Source organism: Lottia gigantea (genome assembly GCF_000327385.1).
Source record: "Lottia gigantea unplaced genomic scaffold LOTGIsca_20, whole genome shotgun sequence".
NCBI lineage: Eukaryota > Metazoa > Mollusca > Gastropoda > Lottiidae > Lottia > Lottia gigantea.
Genome location: NW_008708401.1, coordinates 3098344 through 3123819, shown reverse-complemented (window position 1 = coordinate 3123819; position 25476 = coordinate 3098344). Strand labels below are relative to the sequence as shown.

Genomic DNA, 25476 nt, shown 5'->3' with positions numbered 1-25476 from the left:
TTGTTAAAACGATTATTAGTTCGTGGGCTTTGAGTTCCTTTCCCTGATGGAAGACGGCCGTGTGAGCAGTTCTCACATAAAGATTCGTCGTAAGATTCTTGCATATTTTCAAATCCACTTTCAGCCGTTGAATAGAAGGAATCACGATTGAAACCAGCATCACTGTAGAAAGATTGTCCTAATTCTGATGGAACTCCTATCGCAGAGTCTTTGTCTGACTGAACAGATGGCTGTCGGTCGCGTCTCTTCGGACGCATACGGACCCCTTCTGGCATAGTCACTTTCTTTTTGCGATAATCAGTACCAAATGCTACCCCATATTCTGCACTGTAATGTACTGATGGTTCATTTTCCTCCGATGAGCTCCCATTGCCCATCTTAAATACTGTGGAATTATCTGATGATCCCTAAAAAGACACAATAAACTATTGATAATTCTCAATACACATTTAGTACACACAATATAAAACAGGAACTCTGAAGAATGTCAAGGGATATAAATTACTGATATTTTTCAGCTTTTGTATCACTTGCATATTGTAACAGCTATTATCCAATCATAATGTCATCTGTCAACTAAAAGTTAAAATTCAATTAATATTGATCTTAAAACCCAATTCAAGTCTACAATTCTAAAATTTATCATATTAATCAAATTCTGCGTAAAATATAGTATAGCAGACAGCAACAGTAAATATTTAACATGGCCAATAATTACCATAGTATATCTTTTGGTCAACATCAACATTGAGTCTCTAGTACTCTTCATAGTGGCTATATAATAATCCTTTAATTCACAGAGAAACAAGCTATTTCAGTAAGAATATTATCTTAACTGTCCTAAACACTACACTGGACAAAATATCAACAGAAAAACTGTCATGATGTAATATGACATCATATAAGTGAAAACCTTAAATATCACTTTCTTTTTTTAAACCATATATCAACCCATTTCCTCATCTAAACACGTTTCTCAACTTTTTCATGACATAATCCTACTTATGGTTTTTCTTTCTATTTCTTTACATAGTATTTTTAGATTGAATTGAAAGTACAAAAGTTATCAAACCCCTCCTTAATTCAATTGGCTATAATATTTATTATATCTATTGTACCTGAGTTAATAACATCCATTAGAATTCAATATATTAACAATGTCTACAGTTACCATTCAGATGATAAGGTAAGTGTATTTTTGCAAAAAGGCACCAACATGGTTTATGCCCACTTCTTACATGCATTTATAAATTTCCTGTGAGTCACAAGGAAGGACAATTTTTAGTTTCAGTCTGTTTAATGCTCAGTGTGAAATCTGAACTATGTTGAGACTTGAAGTATAAACTGTGAAGTGTCTGAATGAACTGTGTAAGAGGATGAAAGTCTAAACTTTGTAATGGTTCGTGATTCAACATAGTTGAAACTGAGCTCAATCAACTGTTATAATTAATAGACAACAGGGCATGCTTTACCAGTTTGATAGAGCTGTCACTTTTTTCAAAATCAATGTCTTGCTTTTCATTTACCACTTACTACCACAAACTGTTTTAACTTCCACTTTCTATTTCACAAATTGTAAGAAAACCTGATTTGATTTGAATTCCGATCTGAAAAGTGTTACATGGCAACTGAAATTGAGCTCTATTTGATAGAGCCAATATTTTCATGACTATATCACTTTAAAGTGAAAACTAAAGCGAATTATTTACATGTCATTAGTCTACGTCATCAGCAGGTCAAAACAAACAAAACTCAAAGTTACTGTGACTCTGACATCAAAATTAATCACAAACATTTCAGTATTCTATTCAGTAAATCATGTCCAGTTTGAAATATGTTATTAAAATATTGAAAGTATGGGATATTGTTTAATCTTGGTGTAAAAATAAAATTGTTTTCTTAATAAATATTATTCATGAAATATCCTGTAGTTTTATTCATTTTTCATATTTGTCTATAGAATAATTTAAAACGAAAACAAAACACAGCAACCATTTCAATTATTTTCATTGCATGCATTATGTATGAAGTATTTTTTGGTATTGTTTATGATATTATGATAAAATTAAGCAGAATACATAAAGAAAAAACTTGGAATGCTTCAAAAGTCCACGTCTTTCAAAAATGTTACAAATAAAATCTGTGTATCAATTCCTTGTTATTTGAAAGACAGAACATGTTCCCCTTAAAACAAAATCTTTAAATGGCATTTCATGGATTCCAAAGCTAAGACTTCAAACTAATATTCTTTCCAATACTTCTGCCAAAAGGGAGTATCAATACCTTTTGAACTCTACCCTTTCAAAAGAAATAAAGTTATGCACATCATGTACGGCTAAAATCGAACTGATATTAATGCTAGACTGAGTATTTTAGTTGCCATGACAACCAGATCAAATTAAAATTCAAATGATAATTTCTCTCTTTACAAGCTAGCAACATGATTAAAATAATTAGAAATCAAAGAATGAACTTTCTACTATATTAGATGAAAATAACCTGTTGCAAAGGATCCATTATTCAAAGGTACACAGTCCTCTAATTATTCACTACCATAGCTGATAAAACTAAACAAGGGATATGACCACATAAATTTCAGACCATGTCCCTACAGAAGTTTGACCAGTAATACTTGTTTTCTGCACTTTGATGAGTAGCAGATGGATACGAACTCAGAATGAAAATATAAACAAAGACTCGTGAGTATCTGTTTTTTCACTAAATTTGACACTTGAAAATTTTTGTTTACTTTATCCATCAACCTCAAGTCCAATTTTGAAAAGTTTAACCTCCATACCTTCGTTTCCAAACTGCCCTGCCCTGATAATGAGTTTATATCCGAAACACATGTAAAAATCATAAGAATGAAGTTTCATCATTCCAATTACATTTTTAAACCATATTTCAGCTCTTTCCACTAAAGTTATATGATCATGCTTTCTTACCACCTATTAAGCTGATTAGGGAAGGAATAATCATGATATTTCTTTACAAAAGGAGATAAGACAGGTAGAATTACTATCATTAGACCTGATATCTTATTAAAATTCTGTATACTGATATCCATTTATGTGACAGACCTAATTAGAACTCTCCAGAAGAAATATGTTTTACGCCTTATAGATCAGATCTACAACGTAATTGGCTTTGTACAATTTGTAGGCTTTTTTTAACAATATTTAATTTATAATATATAGGCTAACCTCTTTTACATAAAATTTATGCCCTTTCAATCAAATTTGAGTTGATATGATTGTAGTTGTGAATTCAACTGATACTTTATCATTTTAATGAAATTTAAAACAGATATAGGAATTTTCAAACTATCAATGTGTTCATAAACGAAAATTTCATGACAATTATTATCACCTACAAAGAACTACTAGAGCTTGAAAAAAACAATAACAGATCAATTCTAATGCCATGAACTGTCTGGAATTCTGTTATATCGGTCCCATTCTCAGACATTCAACCAAATGGCGTAACTCTAATCACTGATTCAGAGTTCATGTTAGAAAAAAGACAAAAACATTGGAAAGAAAACAATATTTCGACGAAAACCACCTACCTAAGACAAAAAATCATCTTTTCAAATTTCTTTTGTAATCCATTTCTGCTGCCTTTTGATATATCGTTGTCGCAACGTAACCTTTGAATTTCACATTTTGAATAGGAATGATACTTGATGCCAGAAAGAATCCAGTATGGCAGAATAAAAATTATCTCTTGTAATATTGATTGGAATTCTAGCACACCACCACTTCTCTCATGACTAAGATAAAACAACCTTCACCTTCACGGACCACATCAATATCAAGTCACATGACTAAGTATTGTGTTTGTGAAGCTAGGTATAAGGTTTATATAAGAAATAATGGACAAGTTGTAATTAATGATAGTTAATAGGAACATAGTTATTGATTATTGGTTATTTTCTACATGTTGTATCTAAATATAAACCTCTACCAACTCATTTGTTTTCTTTCAATAACCTGATTGCAAAATCGTTAATCTTCGACAAATTGTTTGGAATAAATTTCCAAATACTATCGAAATTATATTAATTACAAGAAATATGTTTTTCATTAGTCACACAAAGGCCAAAATATTTGGCTGAAATTTGTCATCTGTAAAAAAATTGGGTTATCAATATACGAATATTATAACACAATATTTTTGAAGCTGATATTCACATTAATGTAATAGGTAAATTTATGAATTTGTACCAAAGTGTAAGACATTAAAAAATCTGTAAAGCTGCTTTAACACCATAGCGAACTTCAATTTCAAATAAGAATGGCAGTCTTAAGTTCGAACGAAACTCTCATACTTTCAATATTCGCAACCATACGCAACTAGTAATCACTATGGTATGAGGGCACCTTAAGATATAAAATACAGAAAGATAATAACAATAGAGAGTTCAATATTCCACTTTCACATCAACCTATTTCAGATCAATTGAAATTCCTATTCTCAATTTGAATACCAAATTACCATGTATATAAACATTGATTTTCATGTACTTAATATAACTCAGTAAGCTTTAACTGTTTAGAATAGACATCAAACATCTTCATCAAGTTCTCAAGTATCTATGATCCATATTTATTGAATTAACTAGCGTAGGTGGGCGTAAGCAACACTCAACTCTTGTACATGAGTTACTGAATATTGGAAAAAGATGTTTCTTATCATGTCACAAAGATATTTAAACTTATCCATCTTTATCTATGATTTTTAAACCTTAATTAGTGACATTAATAATCAACACAATATATTGTATTCCATTTAAAACATGAAATCAAGAGATGACTTTAAGAGCTAACCATTTTTTGGTTAAATCTCATACATTAATGGTAGTAATAAAGGATAAAAAAACTTATTCTGGGTGTGATTTTTTATGCATTGTTTATCAAAAGTTTGATCGACCAACTTGTCCCAACATTTTTAGATCACAGAATTGTAAACAAATTGATAACTGTTTTCAATTCTGTCATAATTAGTCATAGTTAGCTTTTATTTGTGTGCTAATTGATAAATCTCAAGCTGCTGACATGGGTATCAATCCCCATCAGGAAAGTTACTTTTGGAAAAGGGGATTAACTTTCCAGAATTGATTTTGAACTTTAACAAAAGTAAACTAAGCATTGAACACACTCTATGAACAGACTAAAAAGTTTTTAGAACACTGACAAATGTGGAAATTATAATATTTGTTAAGTCCTCTCAGACTACAATCAGTAATAAGAATAATACTTACAACATATAAATAGCAGTCCTCATCTTCAGTTGTATCTAGTTTCTCTGGTGGGGGATCAGGCTTTGTAAAAGCTGGACGAATATATTTTGTATATATCTTATATATTACATAGGTACCAATACCAAATCCTACCCCTAATGCACACACTATTCCAGCTGCCTTAACTATAATTAAAACAAAGAGTACAAATTATTCTATAGTCTTTCAACCAATTTTAACATACTTTATTAACATTAGTGAACACTGCCTTAAGCCAGTGCATTCTATTAAATAGTAACTTTGTTACCTTTCAACCAACTTAATCCCTTATCTCCAGGTATAAATTGCTTAGAGGTACCATTTCTATAATTCCCTATAAGACGGTGAGTTTTAAATAAAACCAGAGATTTGCAATGCATTTTTACATTAATTTTCATAAAATAGCTTGGAGGTACCATTCAATGAAGCACTATAATTCCTTATATCAAAAACCTCTGCATGCATACTATCTTACATCCAAAAATATATTGGAAAACATACAAAAACAGGAAACAGAAAGCTGAACAGAACAACAGATATAAGAATCATAACATATAAATAATGAAAACTAATAATTTAAAACACAACTACATAACAAATATTAATGCATTTTATTGGATGTAATCTTTTTTTTGCAAAATGTAACTTTTGTTTGATGAACCTAATGTCTATCTGAAAAGTACAATTAATAAATGATGGATTTTATGCTAAGCATAGAAAGAAAATCTAAAAACAAAATGGATGACATTGATCTAAAGTGCATCAGACCTACTGGTATATAATAAAGTTTTCATATTTTCTAAAAGACAGACCTTGATTTAAAATTTGTCATATAAAATACATTTGTTCTAAAGTTTACATAAGCATTCATTTTGAATGTAGATGCTAAAATATATTTGTGTATAGACAATGAGGATAGAATGCAGAATAAACAGGCTTATGAAAACTAACCATTCATATGAAATATCAGCACATATTTACAGAATTCCTTAAGTTGTAACTAACTACAAAGAAGATTCAATAGGAAAGAAAGAGAATAGAACAGATATCATTATTTCTACCTATGTTTCAACTCTACTTGCTGCAGATTTCTGCTACTGATATAGCAACACAGCTGTCAGAATAATATAACTTATACAGATTTAGTTCATGTGTTCTTTCACACATTTATGTGTTTATGTGCTTTCTTTAGAGACTTATTTTACTTTTTTTACCTTTTTCAGTCCTGGATCCAGCCTGAAATTTGATAAATAACCTGCTAATCCCAGACACCATCCATGGTGCATATGCCATTACGAAACAAGCCTGTCATAAAAGTGTTATATATCTAGATGATATACAGGTAAATATAATTTAAACAGATGGTGTTAAATAGCTGATATAATCAATATATATATATAGATATATATTGAAATATACTCAAATTAATACTAACACCTAACTCAGATTCAAATCTTCCTGATATTTTAATCAGGATTGGTAAGAGTGGTTGTAACAATAAAATATAAATCAGGAAAGCATAGGCTGAGGTGAACAGTAGGCTGAGAATGCAAAGTTTGACAAAGTTTGACAATATCACAGAGAATTAAAAGTTATTGTTTATTTTAAACTAAAAGAAAACCTAAAAAAAATTTTAACTGACACTCAGTCATGGAATCACTCTTGAAATACATTTCATTTGGTTGGTACTGGATGTTATAGAAGATATTCTCCCATAAAACCACTGGCTAAAGTCACAAGAAGAGAAAATACAGTTTAATGTTGTTATACTGAGTGAGAGGATACTAAAAGTCCAATAAATAACATGGAACTAGTATATAAAGTAAAACCAATATTTCAACATTGTATAAAGTCTAGTTTGAGTTTTCATAATTGAAAAATATTATGTGATAATTGGACTATGATATGCATGCATTCTGTCTATACTTATTTGTTTAACCCCTTGAAAGACAGCTATTTAAATGCTATTGATTTTTTCATTTGTAAAACATGACAAGTGTGAGAAAATTATTTCATCTATATTCATATAAGGTTTGTGTCTATTTTGAATATTGTGAATTAGTAGTACTATCATCAACCAAATTGAGGCTTTTAAATCATATTTTAATACGCTCCAAAATGTTTTGAATAAGCAACTGTTCAAAGCCACTTGTAAAGATTGTAAAGATCTGTAATCATGATGATTCTCAAATTCTATAGCAGCATGACTGAGAGTTCTGAAATTCAAAATAAACAAAATGAGAAAAGATGTCTGGCAATTTGATCTTTACAAATATTGAAGGTGGCCTTCTTTAAAGGGGTTGTAAAGAAATTTTTTGCAAATTTTTATGTTTATCGGAAACATTAATACATTGATTTACACCATTCCAATTTCTAATCCGACGTTTGTGGTTCTTGCAATTTCACTTAAACTCTAACTATATATCAACAGCACCTTTTACGATAATGACGTCACAACGCTTTTTCCTGATACACATAAAAAATTTAAAAACCTCTTAGCAATCCCTTTAACCAGTGTGTATCTATATCCTATATTTCTAAATAGCTGACTGAACATGTGACATGATCAAAATTCTATAATTTGTTTTTTTTTGACATGTCAGTTGATTTGAGTCATCAATAATAAAAACTTATACAAGGGTTTATTGTTATCAAGCTAACAAGATATTATTACTTTCTTTTAAGATGCCATAATTAGCCATAAGCTCTCAGCAGTTTCAATAACTTTATCCAATTGAAAATTTGAGCTCCCACTATGATCATCATTATGGCAGGTAATGCTCAATTCTTCTGGCAGACGTAATGGCATACTTTCACTTGGTTTATTTGTATCAATGGCTATCCTAATAAATAAATAATTCCAATAACTTTATCCAGTTGAAAATCTGACTTCCTCTACAATCATCTTTCTGGTTGGTATTGCTAGTATGAAAGGGAATGCTTTAAAAATCTTTTGGCAGTTCTTATAATTTTTTTTAGAGGCAGTAAGTTACCATTAGACTAGGCTGACAGACAGAAAATATTGAATTTACAATTCCACCAAATACCATCATTATGTTTCATTTTGCTGTATCAAGACAAACTACATTATAACATGGAATAACAATTCTTTTGCAGAAAATTTAACAACATTTAGTACTTTCAGTTTTGCCATATTTTATTCCTACACAATCAATTAATCACTCTAAATAAGTTTACCTTTCAGTGACATTTTTCAACTCAATTAATTAACAAAAGAAACATTTTAGAATCCCTTTAATATAAAGCCTTGAGGGAGGGTGTAAGATAGGTTTTACACGCTTTAAAACTTGAATATTAGGAATATTTAAATGATATGCATGACTTATTTATGGGTATTTATTTATTTAAAAAGGTTTCATAATGTAATTTAAAGGTGATGTCTTAGATTGAAATGTTTTCCAAAAAGAATTATCCTTTTGTGCATAATGATCATGCCATGCCAATATGCTATAATGGCACAAACAAAAAGATGCCATTTACTATGACCAATGACAAAATATCCTTTGGCCTTGGGTGGCTGATTTATATATATAATTTTATATTTTACACTTCCTGATCTTTACACATGTTCGTACATGCATACTTTGAAGATATGTGATCCAACCAAACATGAAGATATTTTGAGTTTGAACAACTATCTGGTGCTATCTCTTTAAAGTTCAAAGTGTAAAAAGGAAGTGAAGCTATGTATTTTGATAAATATTTATATTCAAATGTACCAATAGCTATAGCACTATATGGTAGATATATATATATATAACTATATGAATCATAATTAAGTTAAACATTTAACTCATTTAATTGTTATATAGGTTTATAAAGTACTTAAAACAAGAACTTCTTAACAGAGAATTTTAGACAAATTTTGTTAACTAAAGCCCTGTTAAGTCTTCATTTACCATTTCATAGGAACTTTTATAATCAGTATTATTTACCAATGATTATTTTGTACGCCAGATTTGGAAATGAAGATGCTAGAGGACAATGTCTTGCAGTGTGGTATTTTGAATTTTGACAGGACTGTAGCATTAGAATGTTTTAATATTCGAGTGTACTGGTACATAAAGTGATTGAAAACCCATAGGTCAAACTAAAGGGCCGTTTACACAAGAGTAAAATCCCCGGGTCCACCAAGTTGCCGACTCCAGTCTTCACTAGGGTTGAGCTCCAATTCAACCAGGGTTCAGCAGTTTTTGCCGACAGATGGCTACAACCACATCATTGCCCAGTCTTCACTAAATTGCGACCTAGCAGACTGTCCTCGTGTAAACACGGCCTTAAATAGCTTATATAAAATATGAAGTTACAATCAAACTTTTGTTTTCAGATAAAAAAAAAAACAATGTACAGACAGTCTATTCAAGATACGGTAAACTTTGACATTTCCTTAGCCTAGACTTCTTTATGTATTATTTATGCATAATTTATCAACTACCCTGAACCTTTACTAACAGATGCAACATAAACATCTGTGATGCTTGAATTTCACAAATCTTACATACAATGCTTGATTTCAGAAGCTTTAAATGTAAATTCATAATTCAAATAGGCCTAACATTACAGTAACATACCTCACTGGGTAGCGAGTAGGATTGTTATGTGCTAGGCCATGTGTTCGAATCATCCTCATGGTAAGAAAAAGTCTGATGCCTGTGTCTGTGCTTCCCATAGACGGCCCATTGTCAGTTTTCACCCCCTAATACCTAATGTAATGGTACTAATAGATAGTTATTATATCAACATTCCAGAATATAAATGTTCAATGATAATTGGGTTATTTATACAAGTGTTAGAACGAGCGTCTGTTAATATCAGTATTTTATATGTAACTAATATTATTCAATACTCTAGATCAAAACTTTTCAGATTCCTAATAACTATGTTACACTATCTTTTAGTAACTCATTGACCACCATTATGTCAAGACAGTTGCTGATTGTTACATAACACCACAATATCAAAATAGTTTTAAATGAGGTTTTCTCCTAAAGGAATGGGTCCTAACATTACCCAGTCCCATAGTTTGGAAAATTAAGAACCCCAAAGAGAAATAGATAAAGTGGTAGCAAATCAGATTATAGTCTGCTAAAAGATTAAATGCAGTATATTCAAAATTTTAGACCTGACCCACTGCTTTTGAAGTCAGTTTCAACCCCTACCATCTAATACTTTGTAACTAGTACTGGGAGTGAACCTGATGTCTATCAGTCAGAAGTGAATCACCTTGACTGATAAGAACCTGATGGCTCCGATATGATACGTGATGTAAAACATGAAAAAATATAAACATCTAAATGATTACCTAGTCACAACACATACACATGCAAGATGGACAGAAGCTCAAAACTATAAAATAGGTCTACATGCAAAAGTCCTCATCAAATGTTATCAAAACAAATTACATAACCGGTACCAAATTATAATAAACCCCCCCCCAAGGTCTAATTGATTACAAACCAGTCATTAGTCATTGAGGAACATTCAAACAATGAAAGGGGGTACAGACTAGGTATATAAGGAAAAAATATTGTGTATCATGCTTGTTTAAAAGTCTGGTAATTTCTGACTTTTGTCTGAAACACAAGGTCAAAATTCTTTAGAGGCAAGGATTGTCTAAAAATAACTATCTAACACCAAGATATAGTTCTTTAACACTTACCATCTCCAAAATCAACTTTGATATGAGTTCCACGGAAAACAAAATACACTACAAGTCTCTTTCTGAATGGAAATTTGTTGACAACATTAAACACTTCTTTATAAACTGACCGATATGCATCCCATGCTGGTGGAATCAGGGACATGGCAGATTTTTCTTGCCATTGACAATCCTTCCATCCATTCAACTCCATCTTGGAACAACCCACTCTCATGATTATTGATTTAACATGTTAATGTAGCCGGCAGTTGAGACAAGTCCATTGTGTTAGGAGGGAGGGTAGATAGTACCTGTCAAAATAAAAAGATGAAAGAAGTCCATCACCATAAAATTAAATAGACAGTTAGAAAGTTGAGATAGAGGTGAGAAAATGATGGTGTCAATAGTTATTAATTAATTCTCAAAATATTAGTGTAATCAAAGTTAATATTATCATTAGTCTTTAAATAAAATCATTTTCTTCAATTATTCATTAATGTTCTACATGAGTAGGAGGAAAAGACAACAATATACTTATAATCTCTGAAAGTACTGGTCTTAAAATTCAAAATGCAAAAACCATTGAATTAATAGATAGAAATAAGACTTGCTCCTGCAGTGGAATTTATAGGGTCGCCATTTTGGGGGGTTGATATGAGAATATATATGTAAATAGGGAAATTGCATAACTCCTTCAAAAATATCTCAAACTAGGAATTTCTTTTCTTATTTCTATAGATGTCTTTTGTATATGTGGCAGTATCTCGAAAAAGAAGTCTCGTCTTTTTAACTTTCAAACGCAGAGAATTATGGATACACATGGATTGGCTTAGCTAAAAATTCCTGTTTCTGAAAATAAGGTATGATTGGTCAAAAAAATGTCTGTCCCGAAAAGAAAGTTTATTGAGGAAGGACAAAACAATATCAATGTATATGATTATCTTGAATAACCACTCTCATCTTCAAACTTATATTCAGATATAGGTAGCTATTCAACATTAAAAATTATCTCATTGCATATTCTTTCACATCAAAAGGCGTTTTCTATACCTTAATCTAGATATGTATCTTTTAATCTATAAGTGTAACTTCTCAAGGATTAACACACCATTTTCTTCAATTTCACACAATTTTCAGGAATTATGAGATTAAAGCTATTAAATCTTTTCAGGCGAACTGGATTATCAGAGATCTTAATCCTTATCTGATTTAGAAACAAACTAGGTGTTTAAATCTTGTAAGTAAGTAGGCAATCGATAACCTGAAGAGCTCTTTTGTTGCTGAGAAGAAAGGGTATATACAATAACGCAAAACAAAACCAAATTCTCTAAAAATGGAGGTATGTAAGGTTGACCAGAACTGTTGGACCAAAAGCAACGGTTGTTTGAGAACTTAAAAAAAAAATTGTTGTAACATGTCAACAACATTTCTGATTTTTTTCAGTTTACAGACAAACTTTGGCCTGTTAAAAATATTTGAACATAACAAACAAACAAATGTGGCATGTTGTTGACAACTGCAAATACAATTTAAGAGTTTAAAATTTCAAACTTAGAAAATTTTGAGATATACCTTAAAATTGTCCCTTAGTTTGACATTCCTTGGCCTATCTTAACTCATAAAATTCATGATTTTGAATCTGTAAATGTCAACAACAATAATTACCTTATCCTCATAAATTTGTCATGTAATAATAACAAAATAAAATTTTACCTCTATTTTGTGGCATATTCATTACACTTTCTCATAAAATTCAAATTCTTCACTATTCAATATCTGACAAATTCATTATCCTTTCTACATAAAATGTTAATTTGAAATAAAAATTTGAATCCTGTAACAAAGAATTTGAGAACAGGTGTCCATATGTAAATAAAGGTAGTAGATTTTAGAGGTCAAACTTCCTACGGCCACAACACTATCCAATCAATATGTATTCAAAAGAGTGTTACCTACTGAATAAACATAAAACTGTCCTATTAGTAAATATGTTAGTACTTAGCATCCAATTGACTGATGATCCCAACCAAATATATACTAAAAAAATCTCACTGACTAATAGTCACAATAAGGACATCTCTTTGACACAAATTCAACCCAGTGACCTAGACTACTAGTTAAACAAACTAAATCTGATGAATAATACCATATATATATTATACTCCATCTCTTTTCTATGACAGATAAAGATATAATGAATTTCACTCTCATCTCAGAAGGGGGCATAATACCCCAGCTGTTGTGAAAATCATAAAGGGTTAAATAAGTAGGAAGGTGGTAGAAGGGGTTAATTGCCCAAGTCATTAATCAAATAATATAAATGAATCTTTCATCACTTCCATGTCGGACTACAAAAGTATCAAGTACCAAGTTGTAATTTTTTTAATCACCATCTACAAAGAGTATTCAGACTCGAAAAAACTGAAAATAGTTTCCGGCATGTATACCTGATAAGCGAGAGAGAGCAAGGCAGATCTAGCTGACTCATCCCCTGTCCACATGGATAATAATTTAGCATATTTTTGTAGAAGCGGACACTAACTGCTGATATCTCCAATATATCAATCTAAATCCCTGGGCACTATACTGCATTCCTTTTTTAATTGCGTAAGCTTACCTGATATCATATCAGTACCAATTTTAAAGAGTCAAAATAGTTTTCTGGCCTTTGTGTGTTTATCCAACAAAACAGTTACAGCTTCTATTTTCACCATTTGTATTTGAGATAGTAATTATGTAAAAGGCAAAGTTTTTCTGGAATTGATAATGCCACAGACGTCAGACAAGAACACCAAATGTAGTAAACAGTCCAAGGTGTAAGTGTTCCCAATACAAAAACTAACTTTTTAACAAATTTGATGGATCTGTCATAAACAAAATCTCCTATATTTATATATATATTTCAACTAAGGATCAAAAATAAACTATGCTCTTTATCCTGAATCAAACAGAATTCAAGGAAAAGTAATCTTTGTGTAAAAATCCTAGTTTCCCCGGTGAAAAATCGTGTCAAAAATCACGGTGATCTCAAATCATACTATTCCTTTAAGCTCATGATCAGAAAAAAACATTCAACATAAACCTGACATTCAGAAGTCATATTTTCATGGGTTCACTGAATTCAGCCATAAGAAAAAGCCTCATCAACTGTCAATATGTCTGTTAATCATTGACCTTTCAAGAAAACAGACCTCAGACATCAAATCCATTTACATAGTGATCATTTCATACCTTGGTCACAAATAGATCCAAAATATTCTACATTAATAAGGATTGTTAATAAGTACTATATGTCAGGTACTGGTATCTATAAAGATGACCTAGCAAGCTAGATACCATAAGTCCTGGTCTATTTTTAATGTAAATTTCTCAGATATCAAGAATAAGATAAAATATTTATTAGTTCAGGTGATAGTATTATCTTACTCTGATATGCTGCCAAAAACAAGTCTCTGAAGAATAAAGAATCAGATGAGAGCAGTTCAAATAATAGGAATGACAATTCAAATCACTCAACCCTTAACAAGCCAACATTAAAAATAATTTGACATGTGGCATGTTTATAATACATTATTATGTATTTGTAGAGTGCCTTCTATCCAATAAAATATACTACTCCATGGTGCTATGAAGCCAGATTTGGTACCTACAAACAATTACTTTTGAAAATCAAGATGAAATTCAACTGTTGTGAAATGGTTTGTTTTGATTGAATTTAAGTGAACCAGACCTCAATTCTAAAAATCTGAAAAATGATATGGATGGCTGTAATATAGCTCTATCAACTAGCTAAGCAAACATTAACATACTTTCATTTACTTTACAGCTTTAAAGGAAATCTTTTATACTTTTTAAAGGTGTTTACACAATAAACTTCAACATTTGAACCTGGAAAAAATCCAAGCAGCTGAAAAAAAACTAAGATAAAGTTTGCCTTTCCTTTAACAGAACAATGACAAAGCTTAAACCAATGTACTGGTACCTACATGCTAAGTTTAATTCATATCTTCCTAAATAACAAATGCCAGAATGATAAAGACCTTACCATGAGATAATTCCATCATATCCTATTCTATCTGATGTTACGACACATACAGTTATCCAGCACAATACAAACTATATATACTCATTTAATCATATAAAAAATAGCCTTCAGAACAAATTATGAGGGTATTGATCTTACTATGAAACAGATGGAAATAGCAAATCAATAAACATAGACTTCAATTAACTTTCACTAAGCCCACTCAATTTAAAGGAATATTTTACCAAAATTTCCATGAAACAATAACTTGAAAAATGTTGCATTCCATAAAAAAAAAAACAAATGATAGATCTGATAGCCTATCATGGTGTAATTGTTAACCTAGGTGTTATAGATTTAATTGGCTAACTATCATGGTATAATTGTTACCCAAGGTGTAACAGATTTAACAGCCTATCATGGTATAATTGTTAACCTAAGTGTTATAGATTTAATAGAATAACTACCATGGTATAATTGTTACCCAAGGTGTAACAGATTTAATAGGCTAACTATCATGGTATAATTGTTACCCAAGGTGTTATAGATTTAATAAGCTAACTATCATGGTATAATTGTTACCCAAGGTGTTACAGATTTAATAAGCTAACTATCATGGTATAATTGTTACCCAAGGTGTAACAGATTTAATAGGCTAACTATCATGGTATAATTGTTAGCCAAGGTGTTACAGATTTAATAGGCTAACTATCATGGTATAATTGTTAGCCAAGGTGTTACAGATTTAATAAGCTAACTATCACGGTATAATTGTTACCCAAGGTGTTACAGATTTAATAGGCTAACTATCACGGTATAATTGTTACCCAAGGTGTTACAGATTTAATAAGCTAACTATCACGGTATAATTGTTAACCTAGGTGTTACAGATTTAATAGGCTAGCTATCATGGTATAATTGTTAACCTAGGTGTTATAGATTTAATAAGCTAGCTATCATGGTATAATTGTTGATCTATATGTGTTACAGATTTAATAAGCTAACTATCATGGTATAATATTCTTGTTAATCTAGGTGTTACAGATTTAATAGGTTAACTATCATGGTGTAATTCTTCCCATATGTGTAATAGATTTAATAGTCTTTCATGGTATAATTGTTACCTTAGGCATATAGAGTTAGTAAACTACTTAGCCTACCAATACCATCCATTGTCATTTAACCTACACGCCCTTATCAATAGTAAACTTTATCCAATGACTTATCTAATGATATGAAATGATGCCAGACTTCTTTTGGATGAAGTCGCATTAACTATTGATAAGGGTGTGTAGATTAAACGACAATGAATGGTTTGCTAACTTTATATGAATTTAAACCATTTCTTATTCCCTTATCGATATGTACAGAAGATTTGTTGAAGACAGAATATTATTGCACAATTGAGTGTTTAGCCGCACCCAAAACACATTCGAAAAACTTTTTTTGAAGTATTATTTCATCAAAATGAATTGAATAAAGCTTAACACTTTCCAATATGCCAAAAGTGTATTTTTAAAACTACATAAGAAACTAGTCTGATCTGTAACTTACTTTTAGTCGTAGGTTTACATTTACTGAAAACATTATTCCTCATTTCCTGTTTTCTCCAGAGTTAAGAAGGTGTGACTATGGACCACTGTGAAGCAGAATTTACCGAATATCCTACCGATCTGATAGGCATTTACTCTTAAGATACCAGATACCACTATAAGCTACTGCTTCATGGCATAATCTTAACGTTGCAATATCTAAACAGCTACAAGGTTTGTTAATACCAGAATTCAAAGACAAAATCTGATATTTTTCTAATTTCAATTGCTTCCCCCATGATCAGCCCTCTGCCTTTACAGTAATATATGGTAACCTCAATTCATCTTAGATCTGATCATACATCTCACTAACAAAGCTGAGTGATTAGACGATGCAAATCCAATCAATGTTTTCTAGAATCTTAGGATTGTTGGTAGATTGCATGATGCAGTGTTTCTGGGTAGTTTTTAAAGACTGCACTAGCTATTGTTTTAAATTAACAACTGTTAACCAGATGCTATCTTTTTATTCATATGTCTCCATAAGAGGTTTTCTAAAAGTTTTATGTGTATTGGGAACACTGATAGTATCGATTTGCACCATTCGAATTTTAAATAAGACATCTATGGTTGGTGCAATCCCCTTTTATCTTAAGCGTTTTAGTCAACATCCTTTGCAACAGCCACAGATGTCCGACTAAAATAAAAATGGTGCCAATTGATGAAATCAATGAAACTTGATGTACTGTGTAAATGTTGATGGAACACTCTGAATAGTCAGTTGTAATTATTCAACAGTGCGTTTGAATACAAGATTGATTAAAATTCCATGTTGAACTCAGATAAACAACCTTTTCATTAGAGAAATCTACATTGTCTTGTCTCAAGACAAAAATTATTGACAATGACTGCACCCTGGAGGACTCGACCCCTTCCACTTGCAACCCAATATTATGTATTAGGGTGTAGATCATTCTGCTCCAGTTTGCATACTACCAGCTAAAACGTCAAAATAAAAACAGATAATAAGTGATGTTACTTTATTTGCACAAAGTTTGGCAGACAGCACATTGAAATTATTTTTGAAAAAAAAATGTGTGATGAAAACATTAATTTAACGTTTTCTGTGCATCTGTTCAAAATTGTGTTTCTTCCAGTTGGCCCATCTTGATCCACCAGTAGTTTTGTTGAATTTATGACCTTTACCAAGACCTCTCGAATTTTTGCCTGCATTTGTCAATCCACGTAATTCTCTATGTTTCATGACAGGATTACAAATCCATTGTATTCTTGGGTTTCTCCTGATAGATTTGTGGAATGGATCTACCAAAATGACTTCATAAAATTTGAAGACAGAATCTTGACAAACCCAGTATGAATTCAATACTCTCAAGTTACCACATCTTCTGCCAACTTTCTCCTGAAAAAATATATTACAGATATGCTTTAGTCTTGAGTAAATCAACAGAATACATTCATACAAGCTATATATTATAACTCAGACCTTCAGAGACATGGCTTAATGTGCTTCAAATCTATTGTTATATAAAGGGACATAACTACTTTACAGTCAACACTCCTGGCATGAGATTGGTACATTGCCACTGGCTCCATGATTTGTAGGAAGTTGTTCATAGCTGTTGTCTGTTAAAGAAAATATTTTACTCTTTATCTTTAAAATGAAGAAGTAATTACCTCAGCAACGGATCTCAAATTTCTGGCAAATTTAATTCTGACAACACAATGTCTTTTTGGTTTACCATAAGTGATACCTTTTCTGACAGGCTTCTTTCGGCTACCTCTTCGTACTCTAACTCTGTAGATCACAAAACCTGAAAACAGACCAGTGGTGTTCAGTATTTTATTTTCTAAAAGATGCATTTCACAACCTTACATCAGTGCACAAACTAATTTGTACTGTGACGAGCTTTCACATGCTCAATCTTTTGAAGAGCAATTTTGAAAACTGAACAAATAATAAGAATTATAAATCAAAGTTCACGTTACCTTGAGTAGCTTTGTATCCCAGCTGTCTAGCTTTTTCTGGTCTGGTGGGTCTGGGACATCTATGGACAGGATTTAATTGTCTGTATTGCCAACATCTAACACGTAGGAGAAATCTCATAACATCACTCTGCTTCTTTCGGTAGATTTCCTGCATATACTTGTATGCCCCCATGTTGACAAATTACTAACTCCTGAAAAAAGAATATCATCGATATCAATTTCAACCATTTAATACGTTTTCTACAATTTACAGGGAAAAATTGTCAGTTTTTTTCTTCTAGTCTAGTCATCAATAAGCCTGAAGGCATGGCTTCCAGCATTGCTAATAATGTTATTATGACTAACTGGCATACTGGTACCCTACTAATCTTTTTACTAGCCTAAATTCTTAACAGAACATATTTAGGTATGAAAAATTGAATAGAGTTTTACATCCTACTTTTTCTGCATTGTGGTGGGATCTAACAGCCTGAAGCACACGGAGCCTCGGTTAATTGTAACATCCGAACGACTGGGCGCTTTTTCCATGTCATCAACATGTTTAGTTTAGAGGCAGACGTTGGGATCCCATGATTTGACACGTGAAAAGCTATGTTTGGGGGTACTTATTTAACCTTTACGATCTAAATACGCTAATTAACAGATACGATGATATTACTACTACATAAGAACATCATAAATAGTTTGGATGATGGCAGATTGGAAGGGATTAGATTAGAAATTTGATGCATACCACTTCACTGTAAGGAGCAATGTTGAAAAGACTGAAACGAGATTTGACGATAATGCACGAGAGTTGTGGCGAGACTAATTTTCGGGAAAGACCACATTAGGTTAGGTTAAATGGAAATGTTTATGTAAGAGAATGAAAAGAACAAAATTTCTTTTGAGATTACTTAACTTTTATTATAGGGGGTCATACATTATTGACCAACTCAATTTCCAATTGTTTCTTGTGAACACTAGATTTTTCATGGAAGAACTCCATTGAACTCCTACTCTACTCTTACTCATTATCTGTCCGTTGTTGGCACACAACTTGTGTCACAAATTTTTAATTTTTTAACAGTAACCTTTTTGCTTTTTTTTCTTATGTGAGCCCTTCATTGACCTTAAATTTATATTGAGAACAAATCTAAACCACTTTAAATGAACAAGCATCAAAATCTCTATCAATCAAACTTTGTATTTACACAAAAATAATGTTACCTGATTTATTGACCATAAATTAATTTGCCCCCCTTTGACCACTAATATCAGGAATGACATTTTTTATTTTTCTTTGATTAAAGAAACACACTTTACACCAGAGCTGTTGATTCATCTGTATCTGCCAGTCATATCTGATTGGAGCTCCAAAATTACTGACTGCAGTATTGACCTTCTGGACTTTTTTCTATTCAAATGTATTTCGATGAAAATTGGCAGAAGATTTTAATGTCTGCTTACAATCTTCTAAAATTAATAACCCTCATTTACACCAGACTACTTAGTGAGCAATTGGTGTAGTGTATAGTCTTACTCATCTCCTCTGTCTGTTGGCACACTTTATTTTCAACACAAAATATATCAAGTTTCAATCTGTCAGTGTGTCAGAAGATTTATATGATAAACCTAACTACAATGTTTGACAACATCTTTAACATCTGCTAAATTCTGCTGTTTCAGTTTCAGTTTGCAGACTTTGTTTCTTTATATTCTTAGTCATCTTTCACTCCTGGATTATAACTCCATATGTGTAATTTGCAATAAATACAAACGAATGCATTAGGGGTTTAGAATACCTTAAATTGATCAAATGAATCAATAATTTCCAGTTGAACTATTCACCAAAATTACAACATGGGACTGATTTTAAAATGATGACTGAGAATATCCCATACATAGCTTAATCAAAATTTTGGCTAGGATATGAAATTTAAAAAATGTAAATGCACAAATATATGTGAAATAATAAGCTTATTTACAGAATGTAGGCTACTTAATATTGATAACAATGAATAGAAATAGATTTTTTAAAAATATATTTAGGTATTTGTCAATAATAGGTCAATAATATCGATTACAAAAATTTAGAAACACTGCGTTCTAGAAAATATATTCGGGTATTTTTGTTTCATGAATAATTGAGTAAGCTATGACAAAGCCATGACTGATAAGCTAGTAGAAGATACTTGCAAGCAGCCTCGCCTGGCTGGCCAATTCCACAGACAAGTCTCTACAGAAATACAGCTCACATTATGCTGGCCCTAACCATGGATAACTAACACCTGGCAGCTGCTGTAATTTTGATCACATTTTCTAGTGTACTAACTTTCATGTGCTTTACTTGAGTCTTTTACAAATGGAATCAATGAGTTTCTTGATTTAGAAACCCTTCATAGCCTGCAAGTTCAAGTATTAAATTTCAAATTAACAGAGAAGATACTGAAGCTAGAGGTGAGGCCATATTTATATATGATTATCAATTGATTTTGTTGGTATTTTAAATACTGTCTGCTTGTATACTGCATAGCTAATGTCATATCAAGCATGTGTTCACTGTGACATGTCTATTGATTGGGCTGATTAATTACTTTGACAAGTTGACTTTATCTACCTCTTTTTATCAATAATAGAGAGCTAATAGACCATTGGTAAAATAGGCAGTGTTGTGAACTTGTTTCTTTGAAGTTTAAGATAAAATCATAATCTAAGAAAAGGAACACATGGTTTGATTTGATCACCCATTCACATTACAATTCTATTGTTTGAGAAGAATTAAACATGTGCATTCAATGCAACTATCTATGCAGAAGTCAAACTGGCCTTGTGGAAATGTCATAAGTTTTTATGTAAATGTCTGAGGTGAGTCAAGATACAGTCATATTGAGGTGGACTGTATTTTTTCTACTTTTAATTTAGTTTATTGATCTGTCACATCGTACATTGATCTTCAAAGCAAGTCCACAACTTTACTCTTTGAATTTAGACACCAAAGTAAATATAGTTTTTATATTGCTGTTCTGTTCCTTGTTTGTTGATTTGATTTCCAAATGACTGGCTTTAAAGCAGATTCCTGCAGTGGGGTAGATCAGTCTACGATGGGATAGATCAGTTTCCAGTGGGACATTGTAATTCTTCAATGGGACAAGTCAGTCTGCAGTAAGATAGATCAGGCCACCATGGGATAGATCAGCCTGCAGCGGGATAGATCAATTCAAAGCGGGATACGTACATCCACAGAGGAATAGATCAGTCCACCGTGAGATGGATCAGTCTACAGTGAGATGGATCAATCTGCAGTGGGATGGATCAGTCCATTTGGGATAGATCAGTCTGCAGTGGAAAGATCAGTTCACAGTGAGATGGATCAGTCTGCAGTGGGATAGATCAGTCCATTTGGGATAGATCAGTCTGCAGTGGGAAAGATCAGTTCACAGTGAGATATATCAGTCCACATTGGGATAGATCAGTCCACATTGGGATAGATCAGTCTGCGGTGAAATGGATCAATCCACAGTGGGAAAGATTAGTCCCCAGTCTGATAGTTTAGTTCACAGTGGAATAGATCAGTCAGCAGTTGGATAGATCAGTCAGCAGTTTGAGAGAACTGTGATTCATTGCTTACTGCTTATAGACAATTTACAATTTCTTTGGTGTCTTTCATGGTTACATGTTGAAGAACTCCAGGAGCCAGATTAATTTTGCTAGAATAAGATATAGTATCAGTAGTTATTGTTTAATTTATTGATGTGGCTGGAAACACATTTATTGATAAATATTGATAAAGAATCTCAGGTATTTGGTATATTGATCACTTAAGAGTTTTTCTGCTGTCAGTCAAAATCCCACATTAACCTTGAACTTGCACAAAACAGTATAGTTTCTTATAAATACTTCTTTTCGTTGTTTATCTGAAGTATTTTAAGCTTATATCTTATTTTGAGAAATTGATTTCAGTTAATGCACTATTGAGAAGTTTGTCACCAGTATAGATTCAATAAGTACATTTTGTTGTCCTTGTCGGAGGGGCTGAATGTTGTCTGCTAGTTTGGATAGGATGAAAAGCAGATGACTGACCTGTGGTACAACATGATTCATTTGACATAATGGAGTTATGCATTAACCAATAGATTTCTCAAATTTTACATTCCTGAGTATAAATAATATGTGAGGATCAATGATAATATTATTATGTAAGCTTGATGTATCATGACCATTATTCTGTCATTATACCATGTCAACTTTGTCTTCTTCACAGTTTTCTATTATTTTTCATGTTTCAATTGTGTAGAGGAAACTAAAAAGATTTTTAATGGAGACTTCAGCATTATTACCTACTTTTTATACTTTCCTATGAAATGTGGAGCATTATATTGGCATTGCCCATGTCTATCGGTCTAGTTTTAGCTCTTAAACACTCATTCATGAAAAATAAAAATATTTAATAACTTGATCTTCAAAACATGTTTAATATTTAACTTGTAATCACTCTAGGAGGCACAATGCTTGATGGATTTAAATGAAACATGGTAAAATGTTCAGAAGGAAGTAAGAAGGAACTGTATCAAGTATATAATGGATAGAATTATATAATTCAGGTAACCAAGAATTAGAGCACCTAAACTCAAGAAAATGATAACCTGGTTTTGTGTACAATTAAAAAAATCTATAATCTTACTGGCAAGGAAATTAATTTAATTTTGTCAAATGACATGAATCACTTGATTGATTGTAAAGTTACATGTTTACATTATTATGTTTTAAATGAACAATAGTTTGATTTGTAAAGTAAAGAAATTAATTTGATGGGATAAAACTTTTAGTTTTGAGGTATATGATGAATTGCTGCTATTGTAAAATGGCTGATGTAGGCTTATGTTACCTTGTCCTACAAGCTATATTTGCATGTGTTTTAATGTTTCTTTCATTTTAAGAAAATGTGCATGGCTTTAAAGTATTGTTTAATTTTCTTTTCCAGGTTTACAAGTGCTTTCATTCCATTCAAAAATCATGGCCCAAAATGGTACAAATGATGATCCCAAGAAAGAAGAAGAATACGACTTCTTCGCTCCACACCCACATCCAAAACCACGTGTCAAAACTTCATTTTTTGAAGTAGTGCCTGATGCCTACTCAGACAAATCACTTTCATTTACTGGAGACATGCGAAGAGTGAAGAAGGTTCCTGAGACAGAAAAAGAAAAGACTCCTGAAAAAGAAGAAGTAATGGAAGAACAGGAACCAGTGGTAGAAGAGGAAGTGATGCAATCTAGTGAATACCGTGTTGTTGATGCTCAACCCTGGGACACTAAAGATGGGGTAATCTTACATCATCTAAGCATGCCACCATTTTATGTTTGGTTATAATCGGTTTTATGTTGCTTCTTCTAGATGGCAGCTTTTGTGTGGTAATTTGTTTTATTTTTCTTTTATGTTTTTTATCTTGTTTTTTTTGTGTGTATATTTCATTTCCCACTTTCTTTTCACTTGTAGTGACCCTGCTTCTAGAACCATAGAAGAAGTTTAATGTAGTTAAGCACCTTGTTGATAGAATTCAACAATCCCTTATGTGGCCATATCTCTTTAGTGTTCAGCTTTTAAAATATAATAAATGCAAGACAGCAGGTAGAGGGTTGTTCCATATGCTTTGACAATTGACATGTATCCCTTTAATCCTTGTTTACAGTCAAAACCATTATATCTTCAGACAATCTAAACAAAATAATTAGAGGAAGCACGTGAATTGTTAAGGTCATTTAAGATATTGATTTGACCAATCAGAGGTCTGGAAAACATCATGATATGATTATCTGAAGTTATGATGTTTCTGACAACCAAGCCCAGATTTTGTTGTGAGATGAGTTATATATTAAATCTAGATTCTTGATCCCATTAGATTCCTGCCATTCCTAATAATCATTTCAATACCACTGGGATATTGGTTAATGCATCTAACGACACACAATACATGAACCTCTTTTAGATTATGCAAACTTGATTTTCATCAATATTAGAATCAAGGGAAATTTCAGAAGTCAAATTCATACCAATATTTATCCAATATAAATATTCAGTTGCTTCAAGATAATTAATTTGCAAAAGCTTTGCATCGGCTTTCCCGATGAAGCACATTCATATGGACATTGATTTTTTGAATTATTAAGTATCACAAGTAATACCTATGAATTCCTTGAGAATTTTTCCTCCCTGGTTAAGAGAATGTTAATGGATGATCCTAGCTGTAGAATGATAAACCTAAAGACTAGAAATAGATTGTTTATAACGAGAGGTTAATTGTAGTAAATTATCTCAAACTAGAACTTCTCTCCATCTCACAAATTGCTCACATTTCATACTTACAAACTGTTTCTTAACAAAAAGATCAGTTGCTACTGACTTTTGAATGAATATATACATGCTTGCTGCTTATAGATACTGGTATACTATTCATTGATAAACCATTGGCATAGGTTGAAATAGTATGTTTATTTTCAACCCGGTTTCTACTATCAGTAACTGAGAACTTATAGTTGACCAGGTCATAATATGAGGCTGTTTATGCTACAGACGATCAAGTTAAAATTCACTCAACAGTTGACATTGAAAATTGTTCATGGCTTTTTTTGGCAAAATTTCACTCATTGCACATCACGATATTTATATACCTGTAATTATAAGCAGAAAAGTCAAGACCTCGATTTCATGTAAGCAAAATCAGTTAATTATTAACAGTCATATAAATTGCAAGTAAAATGTCTTGGATATAAAATCTTTCAGTTTCAATAAATTTAAAGCTAAATGTATATAGGCCTATGGAATTACCTGTACTCATAAACAAATGTTAAAATGTTGTCTTAACTTTATAGCGTACAGATCTTGTCATAGATAATTGAAAACTTGATAATAGGAAGATGAGTGATATCTGGAGCTAAACTTATATTTATTATCTAGATATAATGTTATCCCTAATGGTAATTTTATTTTTTAC

The 25476-nt window shown here is 31.7% G+C and overlaps 2 protein-coding genes across 2 annotated transcripts; one reads left to right on the top strand and one right to left on the bottom strand.

Annotated features, from left to right (window-relative positions):
* Positions 1-16987: 16987 nt before the first annotated feature.
* LOTGIDRAFT_187843 (hypothetical protein) lies at positions 16988-19053 on the bottom strand. Its single transcript, XM_009053814.1, has 4 exons — positions 18943-19053; positions 18504-18694; positions 18192-18328; positions 16988-17916 (listed from the first exon to the last, which is right to left on the bottom strand). Exons 2-4 carry the CDS (start codon positions 18673-18675, stop codon positions 17611-17613), a joined length of 615 nt encoding a protein of 204 aa, XP_009052062.1. The 5' UTR covers positions 18676-18694; positions 18943-19053; the 3' UTR covers positions 16988-17610.
* A 3961-nt stretch (positions 19054-23014) lies between these two features.
* LOTGIDRAFT_159514 (hypothetical protein) lies at positions 23015-23855 on the top strand (the record flags this gene model as incomplete). The annotated part of the gene is made up of 2 exons (XM_009053813.1): positions 23015-23036; positions 23467-23855. 2 exons carry the CDS (start codon positions 23015-23017, stop codon positions 23853-23855), a joined length of 411 nt encoding a protein of 136 aa, XP_009052061.1.
* Between the last annotated feature and the right edge of the window lie 1621 nt (positions 23856-25476).

Coding starts and splice junctions, on each gene's coding strand:
- LOTGIDRAFT_187843 (XM_009053814.1), bottom strand. CDS start 18,675: ATGGGGGCATACAAGTATATGCAGGAAATCTACCGAAAGAAGCAGAGT. Junction 18,329..18,503: donor GGGATACAAAGCTACTCAAG/GTAACGTGAACT, acceptor GTCTGTTTTCAG/GTTTTGTGATCTACAGAGTT. Junction 17,917..18,191: donor ATTTGAGATCCGTTGCTGAG/GTAATTACTTCT, acceptor ATATTTTTTCAG/GAGAAAGTTGGCAGAAGATG.